At 53.0% G+C, this 27,752-nt stretch overlaps 1 protein-coding gene across 1 annotated transcript; it reads left to right on the top strand.

Moving 5' to 3' along the window:
* Window positions 1-642: 642 nt before the first annotated feature.
* Window positions 643-27,608, top strand: Thra (thyroid hormone receptor alpha). Its single transcript, XM_038325581.1, has 9 exons — window positions 643-826; window positions 13,039-13,374; window positions 15,772-15,839; window positions 16,583-16,683; window positions 20,688-20,835; window positions 21,440-21,645; window positions 22,453-22,599; window positions 23,092-23,350; window positions 24,248-27,608. Exons 2-9 carry the CDS (start codon window positions 13,322-13,324, stop codon window positions 24,496-24,498), a joined length of 1,233 nt encoding a protein of 410 aa, XP_038181509.1. The 5' UTR covers window positions 643-826; window positions 13,039-13,321; the 3' UTR covers window positions 24,499-27,608.
* Window positions 27,609-27,752: the final 144 nt, after the last annotated feature.

Here is a 27,752-nt window from a genome sequence, read left to right as displayed (position 1 = left end):
GCAAGAGGAGACGGTAGATCCAGCATTAACGTCAGAAATGAGAGAGGAGGCATAACGTAGAATGAGCCTCCAAACGGCTTAGAAAATAGGATGGTGGAAGTTAGGAGGATTTCAGAAGTAACCTGTCCAACACCTGGGTTTTAAGCTCTAGCCCTGGCAGCTGTAATTTGTTCAAGGTCACACAGAGTTGCTTGGAGAGAAGGGACCCGAACTCTGAAACAAATTACCCCTAGCGTTTGGTATCTGGGCTTTCTCCAAGCTTTATAAGGTGCAGAGAGCTCCCCGAAACTTCCCCTCTACCCCAGGGTTCAAACCAGAAAACCCCCAATTCTCCCAGTGAGCGAAAGCTATTTTTTTTTTTTAAGCAAAATGACATCTTTCTCAAAATGTGTCACCGAGCATCGCTCCTCGACGGAGCCGCAGGGCGGGAGGTGGGCGAGTCTGAGCTTGGTAGGGGTCAAAGCGATCGAGAGTAGCAGCGGGGCGGCCAGCCGGGGTCCCGGGGCGCGGCGGGGGACGAGGGGCGGGGGCCGGCGGCTGCGAGGCGGCCTGCAGGGAGCAGCCGTGAGCCGGCCGGGCGCGCGGAGCCGAAGCCCCAGCCGGAGCGGGGCGGGGGAGGGAGGAGCCAGAGCGGCCGCCGCCTCTGCCGGAGGAGCCGCGGGGCCGCCACACTCGCCCCCCGCCCCCCCCCCGCGCTCACTCGCACTCACACCCCGGCGCTGGAGGCGGGCGGCCCGGGCCCCACCGGCCCCCCATGGACGCCCCCGGCACGGGGCGCTGAGACCCCCGCGTCGTTGCCCAACTCTTTTCAGCGCGCCAAGCCAAGGTAAGGAGGAGGGAGCGAGGGGGCATTAATATGCAAATGCATCGCGATTGATTATGCAAAGCCGCGGGTCTTCGGCCAGCTCGTAGGCAGGCTGGGGGCGCACAGGGGGTTCCCGCCGCCGACCTCTGCCTTTCCGGGCACCCGGGTGACCCTGTCACGGCTCGAGAGCTAGCCACTTACGCCCTGGGGAAGGGAGGTGCTGTTAAGTGGTCGGTGGGCCCCGGGGTTCGCCCGTGGAGATGGCGTCTGGGCCTCCCCTTCGAGGGCCCGCCCGGCCTCTGTCCGGTCGGTCTGCTGCGCATTCCCGGGCTGGGCCCCGCTGCCGGCCGAGGCTCCCCCGCCCGCCGCGCCGCGGTTTGTTTACGGTGTGCCAGAAGCCTGTCGTGCCCCCCCCCCAACCCCCAAGCCAAAGAGGCCGAACGGCTTTTGCAAAGCTGCCTCCAGCTACTGAGGGTAATGTGGGTGCGGCAGGGTTGGGGGGGCTTGCATGGGCTGGGGGAGAGAGAAGTCCCCCTCCCCGCTCTGCCTTCCCAGTTGAGCATGGCTTTCTGGTTGCAACACTCCTAATTGCAAAAACGCGGCGGGTGGGGTGGGGTGGGGGGAATGTGAGCCTGTAGTAGTGGGGGTGTACTCGATGGTCCCTGGATGATTAGGAGAATTGCTGGCCTATGGTGGGGAAGAGAGGAAGGAATGGACCCGTGTTGTGTGTGAGTGTGCGTGTGCATGTGTGTGTGTGTGTGTGTGCATGCTCTCCCTGTGTTTCCCTCCCTTTGCAACGTGTCTCTGGTGCCCCTTTTCTGCCTAGGGCCCTCCCTTGTCCAGTGTGAAAGGAAGGCCTGGGAAGATGTCAAAGGCAATGGAGAGAGCCACCCATTTCAGGGACCGGAGCGCGGGGCGGGGGTGGGGGGGCGACGCACAGAAGGAAAGCCAGAGAGATGGGAGCCAGCCCCTGAATGCTGGCTCTGGACCCAGGAGGAGGAGGGGATAAAGGGGGCCATTGTCCAAGATGAAGGGGGAGGCAAAGGTGACATGCAGACACAGATATGCCCACACAGACAACCACATGCACACCCAGGGACACCCAGGCAGATTCAAGGACAGGAGCTGCTGGACACACCCACATGGGGACAAGGGAAGAGGAGGCTGCCGCTGCATGGTGGAGCTCAGAGGGGTTGGACACACCCACGGGAGACCAAGAGCAGAGAGACAGCCTGTGCACATACCCACGCATAGGGTCACAGGGAGATGCTGTCACACACAGGGGCAAGGAGGAGTTGCTGTCACTATTGCTTGCATGCATGCGTGCATGCATACATAGCAATTGCACACTGCCACGCAGTTACAAAAGACCCTGTCACTCACGAACACACATGCGCTTACATGTGCCCAGTCATGCAGTCATCATTGCTTGCCATGACAGTCACTGTCACTCAGTCAGACAAAAAAAAACACAACTACACATCAATACATGTGTACACAACTTAGCAACAAGTATTTTCCTGGATTCATCTGTGGAGCTGAGGTTCTGTAGACAATAGAAACTCTGCTACCGAGAAAATAAAATTCATCTGCATAGAAAGACTTTTCTGCATAATGATGCAAGGCATGCATATATGGTCTCATTACTGTTGGTTGTCATACCACCCAGTTACTAGACGGCAAGCTCCTTGAGACATGGGAGAATCTCTAGAAGAGCCCTGGATCCCACCCAGAGCCTAGCACAGTGTGTGCTCTGTAAACACTTGTTAATTGATTGACTGTGGGAACTCCGGGCACAGGTGCACTCCTTTACACCTAGTTTCACAGGTGCAGGGGCCATGCACAGGGCTCCGGTCTGCAGTCACTGGTCCCACCTGGCAGTGTCCAGATAACCCCCGCAGACAGACACATTGTAGCGGGGCAGGAATGCACTTAAATGCACACAATCTCAGACTATTCCCTCTGACTCCTTTCTATCTTGTAGGCTCAGCCACTGTGTAGCAATGGGCTCCCCCCCAACCCGGCTTTTAGAGGGACAGAGAAACAAGAGCAAAGTGGGTACAAGGGGGGTTCCAGAGGGCCGAGTCATGGGCCTGCAGCAGTGTCCAGTGACTTCTAACAGCTGGGATTGTCCTGGTTGCTGGGGGAGGGGTGTCTGGGGAAGAGTTGGGAGTGGCTTTCTGGCTCTCTCTCATCCCTAGCCTTTAAACCAGTGGGGACCTGGCTGCCCCTGCTAGGGGTTATTTGGCTGGGCCTTTCCTGGGGACCCTTAGTTGTCCCCAGCTGAGTGCCTGCCTCCAACTGTGAATCTGCCCCTTTTCTCACCTCTGGCCCTCCTGTTTAAACTTGGAAGCTTTCCTCGGGAGGAGGAGGCCTTAACGCTGGCCAGTGTCTGTTTGAGTGAGGTGTATTTTTGACGTGGAATTTCTCTCTAACTCTGTCTGTCTTTCTGTTGCTGTCTTGGGGTGTCTGACTCTCTCCTTGTGTCTCTGCCAGTCTCTCTCTCTCTCTCTCTCTCTCTCTCTCTTTCTCTCTCTCTCTCTCTCTCTCTCTCTCTCTCTCTCTCTCTCTCTCTCTCTCTCTCTCTCTCTCTCTCTCTCTCTCGCCCTGTGCTTGTCTCCCTTTTTGCCACAGCCTCTTTCTCAGAGCTGGAAGCAACATTCTTCATATTTTTCCAGTTAATACTCAAATTCGGACTCTCTGGCCCGCCCAGCCTGCCTCTGGGGTCAGCAGGAGGTTGGTGGGGTGGGGGTGCTCAGCTGGCTGCTCAGGACATCCTGCGCTTCCTTAATGCTGCAGCTGTGGCTGGCCAGCAAGTTTTGGGGCTGGGAATGGGGAAAGGGAGAGGAGTAGACTACTGCCTGTGTTGACCCCTCAAGCTGGCAGGCCCAGCTAGGGAACACAACTTCAGAGGGGTCACCGTAGGTTCAGGCTGCAACTCTTTAAGGAGGCAAGGAGGAGACTCCTCCCCTAACTGACCCAGGCGGGAAAACCATGCCCCCCCCCCCCCCCGTGCAGTGACAGGAGTTGGCAGGATCCAGTTGGGTCCACATTAGGACTCATGATGGCCTTTCTTCACACTCCTGGCAGCTGAGACCCACCTCAGAGATGTCCCAACAGCTGTATCTTTCTTGCCCAGCTTCAGGCTTGGTTCTGAGGGTACAGCTGTTTAGACTGTGCCAGTTTGGGCGGCGGGCTATAACCCACATGTGGGGACAGAAAGGGTGACTCTTTCAAGGAGGGAATTTGAACAGGGACTACTGGCACCAGAGACCCAAAGCCTGGGGGCGGGGGCAAGCATGACTGGCTACGCTCCCTCTAGCCTTGGCCTGCTTGGATGAGAACATACTAGTAATGAGTCCGTCTTAAAGTACTCACAGACTTCAACAAAAAGATGAATTGAGGTTTGTCACAGGGGATACATAGCCAAATGAAAAAAATCTTGTTCTACCAGGTCATATTCCAGGTCCAACATTACTATGGTTAAAAGCAGGATTTTGTTGTTTGCTTTGGAGTTCAGCTGCTTGGGTTTGAATCCTAAATGTCTTTGTTAATTGTGTAACCTTGAGAAGACTTAAATTTCCTTTTTTCCTTATCTATAAACTAGAGATAATAATATCTATCTCATTTAGCTTTTGACATTGATAGTTGTTAAAATATATTAAATGTGAGCCGGGTAATAGTGGCACACGCCTTTAATCCCAGCACTTGGAGGCAGAAACAGGTGATCTCCATCAGTTCGAGACCAATGTGGTCTACAGAGCGAGTTCCAGGACAGGCTCCAAGCTACAGAGAAACCCTGTCTTGGGAAAAAAAAAAAAGGCCGGATGGTGATGGTGCATACCTTTACTCCTTGGAGGCAGAGGCAGAGGCAGATGGATCTCTGAGTTCAAGGCCAGCCTGATCTACAGAGTGAGTTCCAAGACAGCCAAGGCTACACAGAGAAACCCTATCTCAAAAGCATGCATATTTCAATATATGCATGCTTGGGAGACTGAGGCAGGAGGATCAAGGCCATTCACATCCACATCGAGAGAGGCCAGCCTGAGCTATGTGAGACATTATCTCAAACAGACAGACACATATGCAATGCTTTAAAGGTGCCCAGTTCATAGTGAGATATAGCAAATAGCACAAGTTTTGACTCCTAGAACTGGCTGGAAAGCCTGACAAAGGAAGAGCAGGAGTCTGAAACCAGCCTTGGACACATAGTGAGCTTGTGTCACTCCATCCCCGCAAATGCACCCAGTTCATGCCCGGAGACCCGGGGATTTCTGGTAGAACTGTAGTAGTGATTTGGGTCTCCCAGACATTACAGGAATGGGAATGGAAGTGAGTGGGGGAAGCAATGCATGTCCAGCCTCCTCACTGTTCATATAGCGCCTTTTGCCTGCAGGTGTTTGGTCTAACAAGAGTGAAGAGCCCACAGCAGGCCTCTCTCCTCTCTGCCTCACCTCTTCTGACCCTCGGTCTTTTCATTTAAAAGGAGCCTTTGGCATCTCAACCTGGGACACACCTCCTCAGCTAAAGGCACATGCATGAATGCCTGGGTGTCAATACATCTCTCTTGGGACAAGTCTGAGTGTTGACAATGGAGAGAGAGAGAGAGAGAGAGAGAGAGAGAGAGAGAGAGAGAGAGAGAGAGAGAGAGAGAGAGAGAGAGAGAGAGAGAGAAACACATGCATGAACAAAAGCAGTGTTATCGCTACAAGCCTAGGAACTCAGGAAGGGGACAGCGCCCTTCCTCCTCCTTCACCATCACCCCAGCTACCTACCAGGACAGTCCTGGCTCACGGATGCCAGATTCCCCTGGCACAGAGTGCCCATTAGTAAGAGGTGGTGGCAGGGAGGAAACTGAGATGCTAGGGAACGACCAACACATAGCACCTAGAGAGCCTGGGTCTGTATTGGTGTCCCTTACTTGGCTGTGACTCTAAGAATCAGGATCCTCTTTCCCTCAAGCCCCTGCTCTTCAAGGTGAAGTAAGGACAATGAATGGGCCCTGTCATAGTGGAGGGACTTGGAGCCTTTGGTGTGAGAGACAGTCTCAATTCCAGTTCTCATGGCTGCTGGCTGTGGTGGCGCTTAGGGAACTTTGGAGCCTCTTGAGGGGAGGCAGGTGTGGTGTGTGGAAAGAATACTGGCTGGGAGTTAGGGGCTGGGTTTTTGCCATTCACCAGTTGTATAACTTGGGGCCTGGCTTTTTATTATATATTACCCACTTAGGTTAAGGGTCAAGAACATAAATATTGGGCGTAGGGTTATAGCTCGGTAGCAGAACACTTTCTGGCATACGTGAGATTCTAAGTTTGATCCCTAATACTGCAGGGGAAAAAAAAAAGACAAGACACATAAGGCAAGATGGTAGCTTGTTCGGGTAGTGCCGCCTGGCATGGTAAGCTGTTCCTGTGGATTCTTCTCTCCTCCCCAGGCTGGCACATACCAGGCTGAGGATGCACGTGCCACCAGGAACCAGAGACAGTTCCGTCTCTCACTGAGACATCTGTGGCTCTCGTGCAGTGGGACACGTGTCATGCCCTTTCGCCTGACAGGCAAGAGAGGGATACCAATAGGGTCCTTCTTCCTGTTTGTTCAGAGGGGTCAGAAGTTCACAGGTAGACAGGGAGACAAATGGATATTATTGTACCCGGAAATACTCTCCTGCTCCTTTGTTTTGGTGGTGGGCTTTCGATCTGAAGAGAGGGATTCAGGATTTACAGGTTAGTGCCAGAGGCACAGCCACACCCACTCAGCAGTGGCAAAGAGTGGCGGTTTGGGCCAAGCAGCCACCCACCTTCTCTTCCTCCTCCTCCCCTTCCTCTTGTAAGGAAGAAATGGACTTCTGGCTCTGAAGCCCTGGTTGCCTGTTTTCATTTTCTCTTTTAGCAGGCATGGGGAGGAGGAGGGGACAAGCTTTGAGGACTCTCAGCATTTCCATACACATCAGTGAGTGGGTGTGTTGTGCATGCATCCATGTGAGAGTGTTTTGTGCATGTGTGGGCTGGGTAGGGCTCTGAATATCTCCTGGAACGGGTACTGGAGCCCTGTAGTTTTGCGCATGCGGGCTGAATGTGTGAGTCTGCACGTGTCCATGTGTGTGCCTGAGACTCAGCTGCATTCGCTCTGTTCTCGGTCTCTCTCTCCCCCCCCTCTTCCCTCCCTCCCTCCCTCCCTCCCTCTCTCTCTCTCTTCTTCCTCCCTCCCTCCGTCCCTTCCCTTCCATTCCCTCCTTCCTTCCTTTTCTATTCTTTCCCTCCGCCCTCCCCCTCTATCTGTGTCGCCCCTCCAGGCTCTCTGCCTCCCTCCCTCTGCCTGTGCCAGTTCTGACTGGGTGGGGGCTAACTCTTGCCTCCCTGGGGTGCCTAGGAGAACATCCTGTCTTTCTTTCCCCTCTACCATTCCTTCCCTTCCCAGGTGATGTAGCTGCCAAGCAACTTCTGCCTTCCAAGAGGGGAGTGTTGAGGGAGTACCCCCAAGCCTTGTGCCCATGATGCCATCTGCTGCAAGCGCCTTGGCCCCATGACATTCATGCCTCCAGCATTCAGCTGCCCCAGCTCCCAGCTCCAATTACCCCTCTACTGGGGGTGGGGTGGGGAGAATACACTATGCCCAGGGTTTTTTGTTTGTTTGTTTGTTTGTTTGTTTTTGCTTTTAGGGGGTGGTCCTAATTCTGCCCTTTTGGTGACAGATTTCTTGCTGGTTTTTCTGAAGGGACTTGGGAAATAGGACCTGAAATTCTGTGAGGACTGGGTGTATAGCCGTCCATCACTAAATGTGGAGGCTGGGCATAGCCAGAGAGGTGACCTCTCAACCTAGCACCCTGGATGCTTTATGGAATTAGCCTGGACTGGGGAAAGAGAGAGAAGCAGGTGGGCAAGGCTATGGGGAGTGGGTTGGGAGCACAGTCTTTGATGTTAATACTGGGCATCTGGCCCAAGACAGGGCTACTGTTTATGTCTTTCTGTCTTTGACCTGCAAGGGGGGGGATTTCCTCTTATAGTCTTTGTGGTGGTGGTGGTGGGGGACGGACAGGGAGGATCCTTTGTTTAAGCAACCTCTCCCCCTCCCCGTAGTGCACATCCCCCACTTAATCTCCCATCCCTAGTTTTAAGACCCACAGTAGCTAGGAAATCAGAAGGCCAGGTCACTGATCTTAAGTTCCGGAGTGCTCAAGATCCCACCCAGAGGTGCTGCCTCTCTTGGTCCCTACCCCCACACCTATAAACTGTGCCTAAGTCTGTGTGTGCTTCTCTGCCACAGCACACCTGCCAAATAGTCCCGGCCTTCCCGCCTTCATTCTTTCCTGGCACTGGGATAGAAGAGAATTGGGTGGGGCAATCCTGCCCAATCCATACCTGAGAACAGAATAGGGTAGGGGCTGGGGAAGGGGCAGGAGAGGCCCCAGTCCTAGGGAGACATCTGTCCCGAAACATAGGGTATATGTTACCACCACAGGTCCCCAATAGCCATAGATACCCTAAGCCAGTCTTAGGTCGGCGTTACTTGTGGGAACCCACGTTGGCACCGGGCACGTCTGCACACAGATACCTGTTTGCCTGTGCATGCCCGTGTGTGTTTGGGCTACAGTGGCCGCCCTGGCCTCTCCACATTACCCTGGATGATTCCATAATGTGGAATCAGGACAGCTATGCAGGATGACTGGGAGTTGGGGTAGGGGATTCTCCCCCACCCCATACTAGTAGCAAGCAGAGGGGAAGGGGAGAGGGAGGTGTGAACCTACCCACAGCACTATTAATAGACCACATGCCAGGCCACCAAGAACCAGCTGTCACCGTGGAAACCATTTCTGTTCCCCCCTCCCCCAGCCTCCATGGGGTGGGACTTAGGCAGGGCAGAAGCACCCCCCACCCATTTTTCTTTGTTACTTTCCTTTCTCCTTTTGTCTCTCTCTTTCATCTACCTCTCCTCCCTTTATCTGCCCTGCCCATCTCACCCCTTCCTCTCTCGTCCTCCTCATTGCTCCCTTCTTCCTTTCCCCCTACTTCCTTGAAAGCCCTAGCTCTCCCCACATCCCTGCCTCATCTCTTTGTTCTTCCCTCTATATTTTTCTTTCCCTTTTTTCCCATCATTCCCATTACCTGTCTCTTCCTCCTTTTTCTCCCCTTTACAGCTCCTCATTGCCTCTGTGTGTGTGTGTGCGCGTGTGCATGTGTGTGTATGTGTATGCGTGAGTGTGTGTGTTTGACAAGGATGGCTGAGCTTTCTTCAAAGCATTAAGGGCAAAGTTCAGGGGCCCCAGAAAGGAAGAGCCATAGCCCAGTACAGAGACTAAGAAGCTGCATGCATGCTACTTGGTGCTAGCCGGCCAGGGGCAGAGCCCCTGCTGGCAGTCTCAGGCCTCCTTTGGGTGGATCCCAGGGATCCACAGAACTGCAAGGTAGGAAAGGCGGCAGTGGGAACCTGGCATAGTGCCTATGGATGCCGCATTGGCTTGTCCCTGTCCCCCCATTGCAGAATCACTTAAGCTTAATGAAATGCTTCCCCCTCTATGGGCAACTTGCCCATGCTGCCACCCAACAGCACTTATCTGACAAAGAAGGAGTGGGTGGCCAGGCTAATGGACAGGTGGGTCTTCCTGTCCTGCTGTCCAAATGAATGCCTGAACCCCATTGCTTCACCCCCTCTGTCTTTGGGTCTGAACCCCTTCCCCCGATGCGAACGTGCTAGGCAGGAGCTGGAGAGTATTAAGCTGTACTCCAGGAAGGCGGAAGAGAGGCTGACCTTCAGGATGGTTATCCTTGACTTAATACCCCTTCCCCACTAACCTTTTCCTGCCTGCAGCTCACGTGATTGGTGCCTTCCTGTGTGCTGGGCCTCTGCCTGGGCTCTGTGTATGTTAGAGGCCCATAGGCATCCTTCGAGAGGTTTATCAGGTGTCCCCAGGGGTTCTAGACTCTTGATAGGTGCCAGGCAAAAATGCTCTAAGAAGTGAGGATGGCACCTTGACACCTTCTTTCACTGCCAGGGTGTAGCCATAACCTGGGCTACACCACCTGGCACCAGGGTACATTCAGCTCAGCACAGAGGTGAGACAGACAAGGACCCTGCCCCTCCCACTGTGGGCACGTGCAGTGCAAAGCCCTTGGCAGTGCCCAGACACATTTGGAGTTAAGGCTGGGCCAGGGAGGAGAGAGGGGAAATAAACAGGGTAGCTTAGGTTGGCACTGCCCCACGTCTGCCTTGTAGCAACTGGTAATGGTGGGATGCTGGGGGGAAGGGCACCTCCAGAGCTCTGGCCGGAGGCAGGAGCTTCCTATGCCACTGGCTCCTGCTGAGGTTCCCTGTCAGGCCCTGCCCACAGCTGCTAATACCCATTCCTACATACCCTGGCCGCCTTTGCCTGCCCTCAAGGCCTGTTCCCCAGGGCTGCCCCTCTCTCTGCTTGCCCACTCCTGGGTCTGCCTCCTCCCTTCCCTGGGGGCGCTTGGGCCTCCGGCTGGCGAGTGGATTTTTCCAGCTTCTGTAAACAAGTGGTGGCAGTGTGCCAGGCGGGCAGGAGACAGGCGGGGGCAACACCGCAGCCAGGGTGTGCCAAGCACCGAGGCACAGTCGGGGCGGGTTGGGGGGGCGGAGAGGGAGACACCCAGACCCAAAGAGAGAGAGAAAGAAAGAGAAGAAGAGATTCAGGAAGGCAGACAGACAAACTGAATGAAGCCTTGCTGGGCCCAGACAGCAACGGGAACAAACTAGCCTCTCTTGTCCAGCTCCTTGCTGTTGCCCCTCTGTTCTAGCTAAAAGCTGTAGGCTCCAGTGCCCAGCCATGGGCATCCCCACCCACTTCTCTTCCTCCCCCACCTCCACCCCTTAGGGCTGGCTACGCCATTATAAATTTATAACAGGAATTTCTCCACAAGCCAAGAAAAACTTGACCCACTTTCTTGATGGCTCCCTGGGCTAAGTCTCCCCACTCATCACCCCCCAGATTCCTGTCCAGCCCCCAGTGCCCAGTCCTGGCTGGGGGAGGTGTCAGAGACAGAATGGCCCCCTCTTCTGTGGTCCTATTTTCCCCATCCCAAGGGCTTGCCTGAGTGCAGAGAGCCTGTCCTGCTGCCCTGCCCCTGCCCAGTGCCCTGCTTTATCTCTGCCCCCTCCTCTCACCCCAACTCCTTATCAGCTCATGGGGGTGGGGCAGGGGCCTAAGGCAAGGTCTCTGGTGCAGCAGCCAGGTGGTGAAGTTGTAAGTGGGGAAGTCTACCCTCTGTCCCCCTCCCATATGCCCGCACCTGTCTGTGCAGATACAGACAGGATACCACAGGCCTTCAGCCAGAGTCACAGTGGGCAGCTCAGAGGAACTGGAGGTGGGCGCCTGCACTGGCACTATCCTGGCTCCAAGCAGCAGACTAAGGCTAACACCATCCCTGAGCTTCCTGCTTCCTTGCTGCATGAACTTGAGGGACTTGCCAAGCTTACTGAGACTCTGTTTCCCCACCTGGAAAGTTCATTTTACTTTATTTTTTAATGTTATGCTATTTTGTTTTTGATATAGAGTTCACTGTATAGCCCAGACTTGCCTTGGATTTGTGACTGTCTGCTCCATCTGGGGAAAAAAAATTTTTTTTTAAGGACAGGGTCTCTGGCACAGACTGATCTCAAACTTACTATGTGGCTAAAGATAACCTTGAAGTTCTCCTCACACTGTCCCGAGACATTTGGTTTTTCAATGTGTAGCCCTGGCTATCCTGAAACTTCTTGAAACGCCCTCTGTAGACCAGGCTGGCCTCCGACTCACAGAGATCCGCTTGCCTCTGCTTCCTGAGTGCTGGGATTAAAGGTGTGTGCCACCACTGCCCAGCTAACATTGAATTTCTAATCCTCCTGCCTCTGTAGCTCCCAAGTGCTGGGACGACATGCCTGCCTCTTCCGTTCTGCACAGTTCTCGAACCCCCTTCAGAAGGCAATCATATTTACTCAGTCAACACCGGCACATGTCACTTTCCTTCCTTCTCCCATCCTGGTGAATGGCAGTCGATCAGCTAAATCAGCTCGTTTTTATCCTTAAACTGGACACTGGGATTTGGAACTTGGTTTGAGAGATTTAAAAACCCTTAAAGGGGCCGGGCAGTGGTGGCGCACGCCTTTAATCCCAGCACTCGGGAGACAGAGGCAGGCAGATCTCTGAGTTCGAGGCCAACCTGGTCTACAAGAGCTAGATCCAGGACAGGCTCTAGAAACTACAGGGAAACCCTGTCTTGAAAAAAAAAACAAAACAAACAAACAAACAAAAAAAAACCCTTAAAGGGGTCAGGCATGGTGGGGCACACTCTTACTCCCAGCCGTCCAGAAGCAGAGGCAGATGAATTTCTGTAAGTTCTAGGACAACCTGGTGTACATAGTGAGTTCCAGGCTAGCTAGAGTTACACTGTGAGACGGGGTCTCAAAAAAATAATAATAGCCGGGCAGTGGTGGCGCACGCCTTTAATCCCAGCACTCAGAAGGCAGAGGCAAGCGGATCTCTGTGAGTTCTAGGCCAGCCTGGTCTACAAGAGCTAGTTCCAGGACAGGCTTTGAGACAGAGAAACCCTGTCTCAAAAACAAACAAAAAAATAATATCCTGGAGGGGCGAGAGTTGGGGTTTGGTTCATGTACTGGAAGCAGAGAGAGTCAGCTCTCTTTCGTTTTTGTTGTCTCTCTCCTTTAAGACACCAGCCTGGGGCTAGGGACATAAACCAGAGGCAGAGGACTGGCCTAGCATACAGAAGGCCCTGGGACCACCCAGAATTGCCCCGCCCTCCAAAAGACACTAGTTTGAACATTCATCATCCCTATATGCTGTGCCTCTGCCCCACCCTGCCTTTGTGGGGAACCCCACTCCCCATGCCTGTGCTGCAAGCTACTTGTCTCTGATCTCTCTTGCCCTATAACACTGACAGATCCTAAGAAATCTTGGGTAAAGGGAGGTAACAATAGCTGATATTTAATAGGCACTTGTAAAAGGCCAGGCATTTGTTTGAATGTGAGTATTGAGACTTGTTACCTGCTGCATAGATGACCTCATTCTTTCCCTTCATCCTTCCCTGTGTCTGGGGCCTGTGTTGTAGCTCTCCTGTCCCTGTGATATAAGGTTATTCTGGTCCTATTCCTGTACCTTCCCTCCATGCCCACTGCCATTTTGCTACAGGCCCCAGGAAGCTACTGAATATTTCCACTAACGGTTGCTTACTGACCCACTCCTATGGCAGCTTCTTACCCCTGCCTCTCCCTTCTCTCCACAGACATCTCCAGAAACAACAAGACTCTGAAGACTTCCCAGCTACCAACCCGGCTTGCCCCTAGCTCTCCCACCTGCCACTCCCTGGCCCCTCTCACCACCCCCCTCACCCCTTTGGGGCGCAGGGCATGGTGTGAAAGGCTGAGTACTGAGGCGGGTACCATGGGTGCTGTGCCCTAGGGCCTGGGAGGCGGGGGGTGGGTGGCCTGTGGGCGTGCAGGGGGGGGCAGTGTGCCCACCCCAGTCTCTTGGCGTGCTGGAGGGCATCCTGGATGGAATTGAAGTGAATGGAACAGAAGCCAAGCAAGGTGGAGTGTGGGTCGGACCCAGAGGAGAGCAGGTAATGGATGCCATCTTGGTAGTACCTACTCATAGCAACAGACTCGGAGAGCTCTCTGGGCTTAAGAGAGCTGGTCTCCTTTAAGTCTCCCTGAAGATGTACATGAGGCCAGTAGGCCTGCTGCCTGCCTTTGTCCGGGGACTGAGAGCATGTTCATGTGTCTCGGGGCATTAGGCACTTGGCTTGAGAGGTGCTTACTTTGCAGGAGGAAGTGATAAGAAACAGAATCATTACAGGCAACAGACATGTGGTCCCTTCTTTGGTAGTGCTGGGTAGTCTCAAATGCCACCATCCTTCCCTCTCCGTTATTGCCTTCACTCGCGCATGTGTGGTCCCCATGGCCTTGCCATTTTCCTCTTCCTTCCAGTCCATTCACCATCTGACCACAAGCAAGCATGCTCGTCCACAAGTCATGGTGCATGTAACATAACATTTCCGGGTACAGGCACCAATAACTGTTGGTCACAACCCACACTTATTTTTGGAATCTATTGGAAACCCTACACACTCTTCCCTGTTCATGGTCCAAGGCGGGTACTGCGATGGTGCTCCTCCCAGGAAGTGGAAGTGCGTCAACCATGAAGGTTTTACTTACACATGGAGGAGGCGTCACCTTGTACACACGACTCGGGAAGGGTTACCTCTCTACACTGCCCTAGATCAGTTCAGAGGGTCCCTGCCTTCCCGGTCCGCTCCAAGTGGCACAGGGCTCCGTCCCATTTGGCATGATATCCCCAGAGCTGGTACAGCCTGTGCGTATGGCCAGGGAAATAGTGGGGGTGGGGTGCTCTGGGGAGCAGTGTAGCTAGCCGTTGTCTAGGAGATCGGGTCCTGAGCCAGAAGGCCGGAAACTTGGCCAGGCAAAGCCCTTGTGTTCAAGACTGGTTCTCTGGAGGGGCAGAAATAGTGGATGGAGTTCGTGGTTGTGTAGGTGGGGTGAGCCCCTTTCCCCAAAGCCCTTGTTCCATGCTCAGACTATGAGACAGACTGTCACCATGTTGCTGTCACTTGCATCTGCTTTATTTCCCTGCCCAGGCTTCTGGGAGAGCCTGCTCTAAGATCTTGTTTTAAAAAAAAAAAAAAAGTAGAAATGAGAATCCTAGTCCCTCAGAACGGAGGCACCTCGGCTCCTAGCCCTCCCCTCCCCCATGGCTATGTGCCACCTTGTGGCAGTGTATGGAACTGCACCAGAGGCTCTGAGTCTGGTGACAGCCAAAGCCGCCAGTTCAACTGGGATCTAGGAGGCCTGAGTTCGCCTGCACTCACACACTCTCACACACAAGGCGGGAGGCAAGCCTGACCTTCCAGCCTCGTAGGAGCCAGAGAGGGGTAATCCCCACGGGGTGTGAAGCACAAGGCAGTCCGTGACCGTGACCCTGGCCAAGGTCACTGTGTCAGTGTGTTGGGAGCTGTGTCAGGCTGTAGGAGGTGGGGCCTTGCAACAAGTCACACACAGGGTGGGTGTGGAAGGTTATACAATCCTTGCATGCGTAGAGGCTTATGTAACCTGTCTGTGCTGAAGTTATGTAACACATATGTGGAAAACCTGGCAACATATATGTGCTGTGGCTGACAGTTGCTAATAATACCTTGCATGGAGCAGCCCAGGGTCCTGTTCCTGACTGGTTCCAGTGCTTCGTGTCACAGTGCACAAATGGCACCTCAGTTTTCTGATTTGTTACGTGGAGGCTGTGAACAGGGTGACCTAATATTTGCTGTCAGCATGGGTTATTTAGTGTGTGTACATGACCTAGAAATTAAGACCCATGTTCACATGGGAGAGAGAGCTGGCACTAACAGGTGCCTGTCCAGGGGGTTCTATAACACATGGGCACCTCCTATAAGTCATTTAATACATTAGAGGATGCCCTGAAAATTGCATGAATTTGTCGCTCCTAAAGCTTATTACCATACTTGGGTTTATCCTGAAGGCTGCATAGCTATTCACGTGCGTGGGTGTCATATTGCAGATATATACACTGTAAAGGTTACATAGATTTAAGAATATTCCAAAGAGCATTTCAGCATATTTGGCATATATTTAAGGCTTAACTATGCGAATGTCCTCCAGACTGTGGGTGAAATGTGTATGTGTGTGTTGGGGGTGGGCTTGAGAACGCTGCTTATATGTGAGGCGTGTGTGTATTTTGGAGTCTCATAGCAATACTTGTCTTGTCCTGGGGCCCTAAACATGGTTTGGGCCCCATTTAAGCCCCTTATCTCTCCCATGCAGCTACCAGATAGCTAGACCCTCCTAATGGAGGAGCTGATGTAGGGGTGGGAGGTGGACTAAAGGCCTGAGAGGGAGCCAGGCATGGGGGGTTGTGGAAGCCTCTTAAATGAGAAGGGATTGGCCCAAGGCTACTGTGTGATTCTTCCCACTTTGCCCCCATGCAGTGCCAGGTCACCAGATGGAAAGCGGAAAAGAAAGAACGGCCAATGTTCCCTGAAAACCAGCATGTCAGGTGAGCCTGGCTATACATGCCCCTCTTCCTACCCTCACCCCTGCAGAGCACACTTGCCTCCTCCAAGGCTGAGCCTGGACCCCCTCTGTCTAGAGGGAACAGCCTCCAGAACATGAGTTGGGTGTGTATGGGGGTGAGAATGGTGATTCAAAACATATCATGGCCTTTAAGGAGAAATTAGATCAGGAGGGGCCCTTTCACCTTCCCATAACCTCCTCCTTGAAGGTTCCACCAGCCTAAGAGTGTCTGTTCTCCTAAGGTGGGGTGTTTCTTCTCCCAACTCCCTATACTATTCTGTCACTTAGACGTAACAATCAATCAATCAATCAATCAATAAAGAGCCCTAGCCAGGCCAAGTGCAATGGCACCCTACCTGCAGTTACAGTTGTTTGGGAAACTGACATAACAGGATAACCTGAACCCAGGGGTTCAAAACCAGCCTGGGCAACATAGTAAGACCCAGGCTCAAGAATAAATGAATACATGGAAGGAGGGGGGAGGGGCACTGAATGAGCAGTCTGGAGAGTGAAGACTCCGTGTATTTGAAGGGGAGGAGATGGACAATCCCACCCCTCCGTCCCCCTCCATGTCTCCAGGACTTTTCCTTTCTGCTTTGAGATAAAGAACCCTTCAGTGAAGTTGGCCTAGGAGAAAAATGAGGAAGGCAAAGTTGGGTGGGTACAGAAGTTCCTCCACTGGGCTCCGCACCATGCCTACTGCCTCCACCCTTTCCCCCTTCCCAGGGTATATCCCTAGTTACCTGGACAAAGACGAGCAGTGTGTCGTGTGTGGGGACAAGGCGACCGGTTATCACTACCGCTGTATCACTTGTGAGGGCTGCAAGGTATGGACAAGCCATCTCCTGTCCCTTCCCCATTGCCCAACCCCTGTGAGTCTCCACACCTGGCATGACAGTTAGTCTCTGTAAACATGGACCCTAGAGTCTACCTGTCATACCATGACAGTCTCTGTAAACATGGACCCTAGAGCCTACCTGCCATATCATTTCTCTTCTCATGCATTCATTCATTCATTCATTCATAATCCTTTCATATGCTTAACCTCTCAAACCTCAGTTTCTTTATTTCTAAAATGGGGATACTTATGCTGCCTTTGTTATAGCGTTAATAAGCAAATTAAATCAGATAATTCACCTGGTACCACTAACTGTAGAGGGATGAAAAGGAGTATGGCAGAGATGCCAGGCGGTGGTGGCGCACGCCTTTAATCCCAGTACTCGGGAGGCAGAGGCAGGTGAATCTCAGTGAGTTCGAGGCCAGCCTGATCTACAGAGCAAGTCCCAGGACAGCCAGGAATGTTACACAGAGAAACCCTGTCTTGAAAAACTGAGAAAAAAAAGTATGGGAGAGGTAAGAGTTATGACTGTGAGAGTCTTCTAAAATAGTGTGGCACCTCCCACCCTGCAGTTAGTGTGACTCCTCCCACCCTGCAGTTAGTGTGACTCCTCCCACCCTGCAGTTAGTGTGACTCCTCCCACCCTGCAGAGTCAGTGTGGCTCCTCTCACCCTGCAGTTAGTGTGGTTCCTCCCACCCTGCAGTTAGTGTGACCCCTCCCACCCTGCAGAGTTAGTGTGGTTCCTCCCATCCTGTAGTCATTGTGGCTCCTCCCATCCTGCAGTTAGTGTGGCTCCTCCCATCCTGCAGTTAGTGTGGCTCCTCCCATCCTGCAGTTAGTGTGGCTCCTCCCACCCTGCAGAGTCAGTGTGGCTCCTCCCACCCTGCAGTTAGTGTGGCTCCTCCCATCCTGCAGTCAGTGTGGCTCCTCCCACCCTGCAGTCAGTGTGGCTCCTCCCATCCTGCAGTCAGTGTGGCTCCTCCCACCCTGCAGTTAGTGTGGCTCCTCCCATCCTGCAGTCAGTGTGGCTCCTCCCATCCTGCAGTTTGTGTGGCTCCTCCCATCCTGCAGTTAAGCAGCACCTTCCACCCTTGCAGAGTGCTAGGAATGAGGGGTGAGAATCCAAGAGTGGTATTGTGGTACTGCACACCTGTAATTCCAGCAGTTGGGAAACTAAGGCATGGAGATTATGAATTTACCTTGGGATGGATGGATATAGTGGTTCTGGGCTAGCCTCAGCTACATAATCAGACCCTGTCTTTTGTAGCACAGTAGCACATTCCTTTAACTCCCTAGAGGCAAAGGCTAGCTGATGCCCATGAGCTGAACCTGATCTACATAGTGAATTCTAGACCAGCCAGAACTACACAGTGAGACCTCATGTCAAAGAACAAAAAAGAAAGAAAGAAAAAGGCTAAGGGATACAGTATGTACCTTACCCTCAAGCTACTTGCAGTCTGAGATGGCCCTGTGGGGAAAGCGTTTGCTGCCTGAGCATGAGGATGTGAGTTCAGGTCCCCAGCTCCACATCAGAAACCAAGAGCGGCAACATGTCTGTCTGCAATCCAAAACTGTGAGGCAAACAGGAAGATCTTTGGAGCCTGCTGGTTAGCCAGTCTAGCTGGCCCGTAAGTTCTATAGGGAGAACACTTGCAAAATGAGATCAAAAGGGTGGAGAATGATTGAAGAGGACCCTAGGTGTTGACCTCTGGCCTCCGCATGTACATGCACATATACACGTATACACACACACATGTACACATACACACAGGGATGTGTGACTCCTGGGCCACCTACAGCACTAGCTATAATACAGATTCCCAAGCTGCATATGCCTCCTACTTAGTCCAAACGTTATTATGGCGGAGCCCAGGAATCTGCTGTTAACAAGTGTCCCAGGTGGTCCCAATGTACCTGAAAAGGTGAGAACCCGTGCTGAAGGGTCATGATAGGGACCTAGAGGAATAGATGACCAAAGGTTCTTTCTAGTAGAGGGTCAGAGGCCATAGACTTGGAAAAGCCTATGAGATTCAATCCGTTTCAACTTGTATGGCTTTTCCAGGACCTTCTGCAAATACAGGTCTTTCCAGAAAGAGATCATTTAAAAGTAAGCGAAACCAGGCATGGTGGTGCATGCCTATAGTCCCATATTCAGAAGATGGAAGCAAAATAATCAAAAGTTCAAGGCCATCCTTAGCTAAATAGTGGGTTTGAGGCTAGCCTGGGCTACATATCTCTCAAGGTGGCCAGTGGTGGTGGCACATACCTTTAATCCCAGTACTTGAGAGGCAGAGGCAGATGCATCTCTGAATTCAAGGCCAGCCTGGTCTACAGAGTGAGTTCCAGGATAGCCAGGGCTACACAGAGAAACCCTGTCTAGGAAAACAAAACAAGACCCTCTCTCAAACTAACACACAAAGGCATTCACACACAATGCAGAAACTTAAAGATTCTTTCTCCTACTGTCAACCAAACCAAAACCAGTTGATATTCTAAGTTTCAAAGCGGTGTTCCAGGAAATAATAGTAGCAACAAAGCTGAGAACAAGGATCCTGAGCTCCAAGGACAACTGGGTCCCAGGGGAACATCCCCCAAAGACAGAGCTGCCCTATCTCCATGTCTAGAGTTGGCTTTGTAGGTCTAGGCTGATGCCTAGGAGGGTGTATCTTGGTGCCATAATTTTAATTCACTCTAGGTCTGGACTCTCAGACCTTTTATTTTTTTAAAAAAATTAATTTATTGGGGGCTGGAGAGATGGCTCAGAGGTTAAGAGCACTGGCTGCTCTTCCAGAGGTCCTGAGTTCAATTCCCAGCAACCACATGGTGGCTCACAACCATCTATGATGAAATCTGGTGCCCTCTTCTGGTGTGCAGGCATACATGCAGGCAGAATGCTATATACATAATAAATAAGTAAATCTTAAAAGTAATAATAATTTATTTAACTTTATGTGCATTGGTGTGAGGGTGTCGGGTCCCCTGAAACTGTAGTTACAGACAGTTGTGAGCTGCCATGTGGGTGCTGGGAGTTGAATCTGGGGCCTCTGGAAGAGCAGCCAGTGCTCTTAACTGCTAAGCCATCTCTCCAGCCCCTGGACTCTCAGATCTTAATGTCTTCCACAGAAGGCCCAGTCCTGGCATCGAATTAAATGTAACATGCATGAAAGGCACATACATGCCAAGTGTACATCACATGGTAAGGGTCAACAGGAATCAGCACTTTATGTTGCCATCCTCCTGATTCTTCAGGTTTTTCATTTAAAACAAAGACTAAAGCAACGAATTGGGGAAAAAATGAAAAGCTATTAATGTTCTCAGTCGGTGCATTTTCTTGAATATTGATCTTCCTATTTCATAAATCCCATCTGCACAGACAACAGGCAAAATATTGTAGATGAGGATGCTTTTGGGGTCAGCATTGCTTTTAGAGTCATTGAACAAACCAGGCAAGCTATTAATTGGACTCCCTAGGGCTGGCAATGTAGCTCTTCGGGTTGAGTGCTTGCTCGGTAGGCACAAACCCTGGGTTCCAGCCGAACTCCACACACACCAGCTGTGGTGGCACAAGCCCGTAATCCTAGCACTTCAGAGCTCAGAAGTTCACAGTTATACTTGGCTCCGTAGTGAGTTTGAGACCAGCCTAGAATACAGGAGACTCTGTCTTGAAAATATATATGATATAAATTTTAAAATGATTTAAAGTAGCCTTCCAAGGTCTCATAACACCCACACCAGCCCAGGCCTACCGCTGCCTACCTTGCTCATTTTTCTGCCGCCACAGACCTTCCTCGTCCCTCTGCAGCCTGAGGGTAAGGGCCTGTATTTCTCAGATCCTTTGGCCTGGTAGGACCCAGCAATCCAAGCCCTAAAGTGGGTGCCAGGAGACACTTGCTTCCCTGGTCCCACCCCCTACTCAGTGAACTCTGTGGTTGGCTCAGGAGAGGAAGTCATAACGGTGAGACCCTTGCCCCATATGCCCCCCCCCACCCTAGGGCTTTTTTCGCCGCACAATCCAGAAGAACCTCCATCCCACCTACTCCTGCAAGTATGACAGCTGCTGCGTCATCGACAAGATCACCCGGAACCAGTGCCAGCTGTGCCGCTTTAAGAAGTGCATCGCCGTGGGCATGGCCATGGACCGTAAGGCACCCGTGGGGCAGTGGAGTCAGGCAGCTGTGGTGGGGCTGAGTACAAGGGTGGTGGGTGGATCCTGGGAACTTTCAGGGTGGAGTGATAGCCAGTCAGCAGGTGCCTCTTGAAGGCTATTGGCTGAAGGAGCTCCCACGACAAGTCCAGGTCAGGTTGAGTGTAAAGTCTTGATCTCAGATTTGGGATCTGGTGCCCTCATCCCAAAGGAAATGAAATGTAGACTTGATGCTTCTTGCCTTTTGAGGACCTTAGAGAAGGAGCTGTTGAATAAAAATTTCTAAGCACCCAACCTAGTAGGGTTCCTGCCGGCACAGCTAAATGAGGAGGAGCCTTTTTCTCAACTGTGGGTTGGGTTGCAGGGTCAGCTAGCGACTGCTCACTCCATAGACTCCTCACACCGTAGCTCAAACCAAGACATGCTATCCCTTGGGCCAGCCTACTTAGAGTTGACTTGGTCCCAGTGATCAAGCATGGCTTGTATTGTACCACCTTATTGCTAAGTGATTTGGGAAGTCACTTGACCTTTGTACTAGGACAAGCAATTTCTGAGCATCGTGGGGGGTTGGCATGCAAAGTGTCTTTTGTCTGTCAACAGTGGTTCTAGATGATTCGAAGCGGGTGGCCAAACGCAAGCTGATCGAGCAGAACCGGGAGCGGAGGCGAAAGGAGGAGATGATCCGATCGCTGCAGCAGCGACCAGAGCCCACTCCTGAAGAGTGGGATCTGATCCATGTTGCGACGGAGGCCCATCGCAGCACCAATGCCCAGGGTAGTCATTGGAAGCAGAGGCGAAAATTCCTGGTAAGAAAGCATGCACAGTGAGAGCGCAGAGGTTTGCCTCTCCTGGCGGCTGGCGCTCCATGGCGCTCCGTACCCTTCGGCAATTCACGTTTTCTGCACCTGTGACGTGCCTTTGCTCTCTGGAGCCTGTCTGTTCCATCCAGTGGGGTGCTCCGTGACAATCAGACATTCTCTTCTTCTGAATCTCAAGGCAGAGCTAACTCACGGACTTAGTCAACACAGCAGTATTTGGGGGCACCTGCAGGGCTCTAGGTATTGTGTTGAACCCTCACAGAACTTACTGCCAAGTGGATGGTTAGATTGGAAGGAGATGTACTACTGGGGCCTGGTTCCCCGGTACGGTATGCTAAGGGATGGAAAATACACGAAGATAATTTCCCCAAAACCACGCAGATGTATTTGTAAAGGACCGGTTGTGTGACTCTGTTCATACTACTTAGCTCTGCTGGGCTTTTGTCTGCGAAGTGCTGGTGACTCTGCCTTCCACATAAATTTTTGGTGAGGATTAAAAGGAACTATTCAGAATAGGTAGCCAGCCTACAGCATGGTGTCATGTTGTCAGCCATTATGGCTGTGTTTTTATTGCAATTTATTAACTAATATTCTCACTATTATTAGTATTAGCAAATCTGAAATGCTCGCTCTGGGCTGTCCTCTTCCCCAAAGTTGAAACCTTGAGGCTGGAACACAGTCATGGCTGGGACTTTTCCCCCAAGCTGCCTTGGAGCTCCCCCTGGTGGACAGGGCGTCTCAGTGAGCGGTTGCAAGGGGTCTGCAGCCCCAGCTGACCCTCCTCTCTCCCTCTAGCCGGATGACATTGGCCAGTCACCCATTGTCTCCATGCCGGACGGAGACAAGGTAGACCTAGAGGCCTTCAGCGAGTTTACCAAGATCATCACCCCGGCCATCACCCGTGTGGTGGACTTTGCCAAAAAACTGCCCATGTTCTCCGAGGTGAGTAGCAAAGGGAAGGGGAGACTTGCTAGAGGGAACCAGAGTCATTCTCAGGTCACACAGTCTCACTGGGGAGTCCTCTGATGGTCTCTGGACTGAGGGTGTGATTCCTGTAGACCAACAGCGATTTAGCACGTGAGTGTGCTTGCGTACACATCACACACACACACACACACACACACACACACACACACACGCTCCTAGAGTGACCATTTTACCTCCAGGCAGCATGACTTATTGCTTCATTCCGCGTAGCACTGACTGGAAATAGGCTCCTGTACTAGCTGTGGGACCTTGACCAAGTCACCTAGGTGCCCTGTTCTTCAGTGTTTTGAAGAGGACTGGGAGAATGATGGGACCTCACTCTTAGGAATAGCTGTGAGGCTTAAGTGCAGTAGTGCAGGTGGGCGTGGCCCAGCAAAGAGGTGTGGGGGGGGGTTGTGGGGCATGGGGGAGCTGTACTGAGCCGTCTGTGGTCCTGCTGTTCCACAGCTGCCTTGCGAAGACCAGATCATCCTCCTGAAGGGGTGCTGCATGGAGATCATGTCCCTGCGGGCAGCTGTCCGCTATGACCCTGAGAGCGACACCCTGACTCTGAGTGGGGAGATGGCGGTTAAGCGGGAGCAGCTCAAGAATGGCGGCCTGGGTGTAGTCTCTGACGCCATCTTTGAACTGGGCAAGTCACTTTCTGCCTTTAACCTGGATGACACGGAAGTGGCTCTGCTGCAGGCTGTGCTGCTGATGTCAACAGGTATCTGGCCACGGCTGGGAGGTCCCAGAAATTCTCAGGGGCACTAGAGTTTATCTCCACCCTAGGCTTCTTGCTTGCCCCCTTCATTAATCTTGTGTTGGCGCTCTTATCGCTACACTCCTGCTTCTTCTCTGTAACCCAATCCATCCTCTGACCCCGAGTCCATGCTCTGTTATTTTATTTTTTAATTAATTTTTTACTCCTGTGTTTGGTCTCCAGACTATTTATTGCCTTTGCCCTCCAACCTACTCTCTGCACCTGTTCCTCCTCTGTCTCCAGTTTTCCTCTCTTCCCATGCCATCTCTCTGTTTCTCTGTCCTTATGGATCGCTTCATACCCAGGCTCCTAGTGCCCCTCCTTGAGCCCCAGTCACCTCTTTCTGCTAGATGGCTGCTCATGGACCCATGTCCCTCAGTGCTATTTTCTTTTATAATTTATTTATTTTTATTTTATATGCACTGGTGTTTTTGCACACATGTGTATGTCTGTGTGAGGCTGTCAGATCTTGGAGTTACAGACAGTGGTGAGCTGCCATATGGGTGCTGGGAATTGAACCCAGGTCCTTTGGAAGAACAGCCAGGGCTCTTAACCACTGAGCCATCTCTCTGGCCCCTTATTTTATTTATTTATTATTTATTTATTTTCTTTCTGAGACAGGGTTTTGTAGTTCTGGCTGTCCTGGAACTCCTTCTGTAGACCAGGCTGGCCTTGAACTCAGAGATCCACCTGCCTCCGCCTCCCAAGTGCTGGGATAAAAGCGTGCGCCACTCCTGCCCAGTGCTATTTTCTTCCCCCATCTCTCCCAGCCTCCCTGCCTCAGTGTTCCTCCATGCCCTCCCGAATGCTCTCGCCTGCGTCCCCCCCCCCCCCCAGCACTCATGCCTTCCCTCCCTGCAGACCGCTCCGGCCTGCTGTGTGTGGACAAGATTGAGAAGAGTCAGGAAGCGTACCTGCTGGCCTTTGAGCACTACGTCAACCACCGCAAACACAACATTCCACACTTCTGGCCCAAGCTGCTGATGAAGGTGACTGACCTCCGCATGATCGGGGCCTGCCACGCCAGCCGCTTCCTCCACATGAAAGTCGAGTGCCCCACCGAACTCTTTCCCCCACTCTTCCTCGAGGTCTTTGAGGATCAGGAAGTCTAAAGCCTCAGGCGGCCAGAGGGTGTGCGGAGCTGGTGGGGAGGAGCCTGGAGAGAAGGGCCAGAGCTGGGGGTTGAGGGAGAACCCCCCCACCTCTTCTCTCCTTCCTCCCATCCTTGGATAGCTGCAGCTCCCATACACCCCTGCACTGCCCAGTCCCCCTCAGAACCTCCAGCCCTCTGACAGGGCAACAAATGAACTTGCTATGAAAGACAGTGTGGGAGACTGGGACCTAAGTCCTAGAATTTCTGGGACACTCCCCCCCCCCAGCCTCTAAGGAACTAGGGGAAGGGAGGAAGAACTGAGAGGGACGAGCCATCCTGATTGTAGGGTCAGGAGGAATGAGGAATAGGGGCAGATGCCCTCACTCACCCCTATACACACAGGAGAGCCCTGCCAAGTTCCTTGGCCTAGATTTCCCGTCAGGCCACAGGTCTCTACTTCCCCAAATACCTGGGTCCTAGGTGCAAAGGACAGCTTGGCTTGGTTTGGCTCCTCCCCTGGAGGCTAAAAATGGTAGTCACCCTAACTGCACTTTGGAAAACCAAGCGAGGGGAGAATATAAATGAAGAAAAACTAGACAGAAAAAAAAAAAGACAAAAAAGAGAACGTTAGAGAGAGAGAGAGATAGAGAGAGAGAGATGATATTAAGTTATTAGCTGAGGCTGGCCCAAGGGGAAGGACCCCCCTCCCCACCCCCATGCACTTTGAGAGCTGCCCTTCCGACCCCCAGAGAGAAATGCCCCCAGCAGACCTCCAAGGCTGCTGGTTCGAGCTGTGGAGCTATGAGGTGACACAACAGGGTCCTGGCACCCCCCTTGCCTTGCCCCCACCCCTGTGCCCCTTTGGCACTGCACCCCAGTACTTCCTCTGCTCTCTGCCACTCGTGCCCGCTGAGTTCCATCTACCTCTCACGCTGGATGCCAGCTGGCCCCTCACCAGCCTGCCCTGTTGCCCACACAGCTCCCCTTTCAAGTGCCCAGCCCCAGGGGCCTCCTGTCCCCCTCCTGCTATACCTTGGCACCCACACACAGGAAAAACTGTGGCCCAGGCTCCTTCCCTCCTCATATCCTGCAGTATTAGCTACAATCCAGATGCTGCTGCATGGGGGGTGGGGTGGACATGTGTGTCTCCCAGAACCTCCGCCCCTGTGGGACTCTGTTTCCTGTCTGTTTTCTGGGCTCCCTTGGCCCTCTGTACTGACTCCCACTTGACGCACTAACCCAGACGTAGGGCAGGTTGGCGTGCAGTGGGAGTGTTTCTATCAGTGGCACTTAGGGGCCCAGGGGAGGAGGCAGTTGGCGCTCCTCTGGTTTTCTTTGAAGCTCTTTAGGCCAGCCACCCCTCTGCCCCTGGGAACCCTCTCCCCTCTTCTTTTCTAATTCAGGGACTTTGGCTTGAGCCATCTCCCACCCTCTGGTGAGGAGTGCTCTGTTGGTCTGCCCTTGGGTGAGCTGCCCTCCTCCTCCTTCTCCTCCCTTTGACTACAGCCCACTCCTCTGCAGAGAGAGAGGGCGGGAGGAAGTGGCCCTCCCATGAGTGGGAGGGAAGGGAGGAGAGGGAGAAACAGAGCAGACCAGTGGCCCTGGGCTCAGGGCTGCATGTCGGCAGGGATGGATGGGTGGACATAGATGCCCCCGGAAGCCATTGGGGAATGACTGGGGCAGGGGGCGGGGGAGGGGGTGCCAGGGCTTCCTGCGCTTTGCACTATTGGGGCAAAAATGTCTTAAGCAGTGGGGAACCTGCCACCCCACTCTGACCCTCAGCCTGCCACAGCCCCTACACACACACACACACACACACAGAGGAAGGCAATGCTTTGCTGTCCCCAGGGCAGTGTCCTCTGCCACTGTTCAGGTGTTCCAACTGGGCAGAGGGCCTGGAGGAGCACCTCCTGTCACCTGTGCATGTGCCTGCCCCACCCCTCGGGGCCCCTGGGCCACCTGTGCTATCTTTATCTCTATCCTCTTTCTCTCTCCTGGGGTACTGATTTCCATATTCCTCCAGTCCCATGGGTAAACCCTCTCATACCCTCCCCCCCCATACCTGGGGGCCCAGTGGAGTTCCTGACCTGCCTGCTGTCTCCCTTCCCCTGGCTCCACTCCTCCCTTTCCATTCCCATTCTCAGCCATGGGCATGGCCTCTTACAGGCACTTGGGAATCCCCCCTTCCCCAAATCATATGAGCTGTGAGCCCCTTCCCCTCAGCCCTTCCCCTTCCCCTCAGTGATGTGGAATGTGTGTGTGTGTTCCTGTGTGTGAATGTATGAGTGACTACACGTTGTGGGGAGGAGCCAGAGAGACTCAGGAGTGCCACGCACCTGTTCTAGAGAGGCAGCTGTCCCAGTCCCTGCTGTGGAAGTGAGGGACAGGGCCCTCTCCTGGGGGCCATTGGTGCTAATGGGGGGTTGGCCTTGGCATGGGTGCTTAGCATGCCTTCCCCCAGTGTTGGCCCGGGGCACTAGGGCAGGCCAGGTGGGGCAGCAGGTGCAGTATTGATGGGAGGATGGGTTGCTGGGAGAAGGTTGGGGGGGCCAGGCCAGAACAAGGGGGTGCCAGAGCCATGACCACTACCCTGCCCCTACCACTGCCTCTCCATCTCAGTATTCCCCCTCCCATCACTTAGAACACACATACCTCATCCAGCCTCCTCCCTGCTCAGACTTGGGGAGGGTGGGGGAGGAGGAGCCCCTACCCCTTCCCTGGGTGGTGGGTCTACAGGGCTGGGAGAGGGCAGGGCAGGGCGTGTGACATAGACACCGTCCACTAGGGGGAACGTACTTCCTGCCCTAGGAACTCCTGGGTGGAGGAGGGGAACACTACCCAGAGGCGCTACTGAATGTATGAGAAGCTGGTGCTGGGGTGGGGGGAGGGGGTTTATGCCTAGAAAACAGGGAAGGAGATAGGTCCCTTCCCCAGAGAGGGGTGGGACCGGTAGGGGTGACTTGAGGGGCTCCTACTCCTGCCCCACAGTTGACAATCAGTATGTCTGTTATGTGCGATTTTTCACCCCATTGTGTTTTGGGTCAGGATTTTAAAGAAAGATATTTTTATGGTAATTGTTGCTCGTCTATTTTACTATATATTTATGTAATAAATATATGATGAAAATAACCCCCTTGGGCACCCCCCCTTAGACTTGCGTGCTGTTTCCCCATATTCTCCCATCTGCTGGCAGAGTACCCACCCCACAAGCTGACCAGATGGAGAGGTGCCCCCCCCAGCCTTGGCAGTAGTCCCCTCCACCCCCACCCCCCA

Source organism: Arvicola amphibius, chromosome 4, assembly GCF_903992535.2.
Source record: "Arvicola amphibius chromosome 4, mArvAmp1.2, whole genome shotgun sequence".
NCBI classification, from domain to species: Eukaryota; Metazoa; Chordata; class Mammalia; order Rodentia; family Cricetidae; genus Arvicola; species Arvicola amphibius.
Note: the sequence above shows the minus strand (reverse complement) of the source record. Positions and strands in the feature narration are given on the sequence as shown.

Excerpts from the sequence above, each read along its gene's own strand:
- Thra (XM_038325581.1), top strand. The coding sequence starts at position 13,322 with ATGGAACAGAAGCCAAGCAAGGTGGAGTGTGGGTCGGACCCAGAGGAG. Across the intron at positions 15,840-16,582 it reads CCTGAAAACCAGCATGTCAG|GGTATATCCCTAGTTACCTG; the intron begins GTGAGCCTGGCT and ends CCCCCTTCCCAG. Across the intron at positions 23,351-24,247 it reads TGTGCTGCTGATGTCAACAG|ACCGCTCCGGCCTGCTGTGT; the intron begins GTATCTGGCCAC and ends CCCTCCCTGCAG.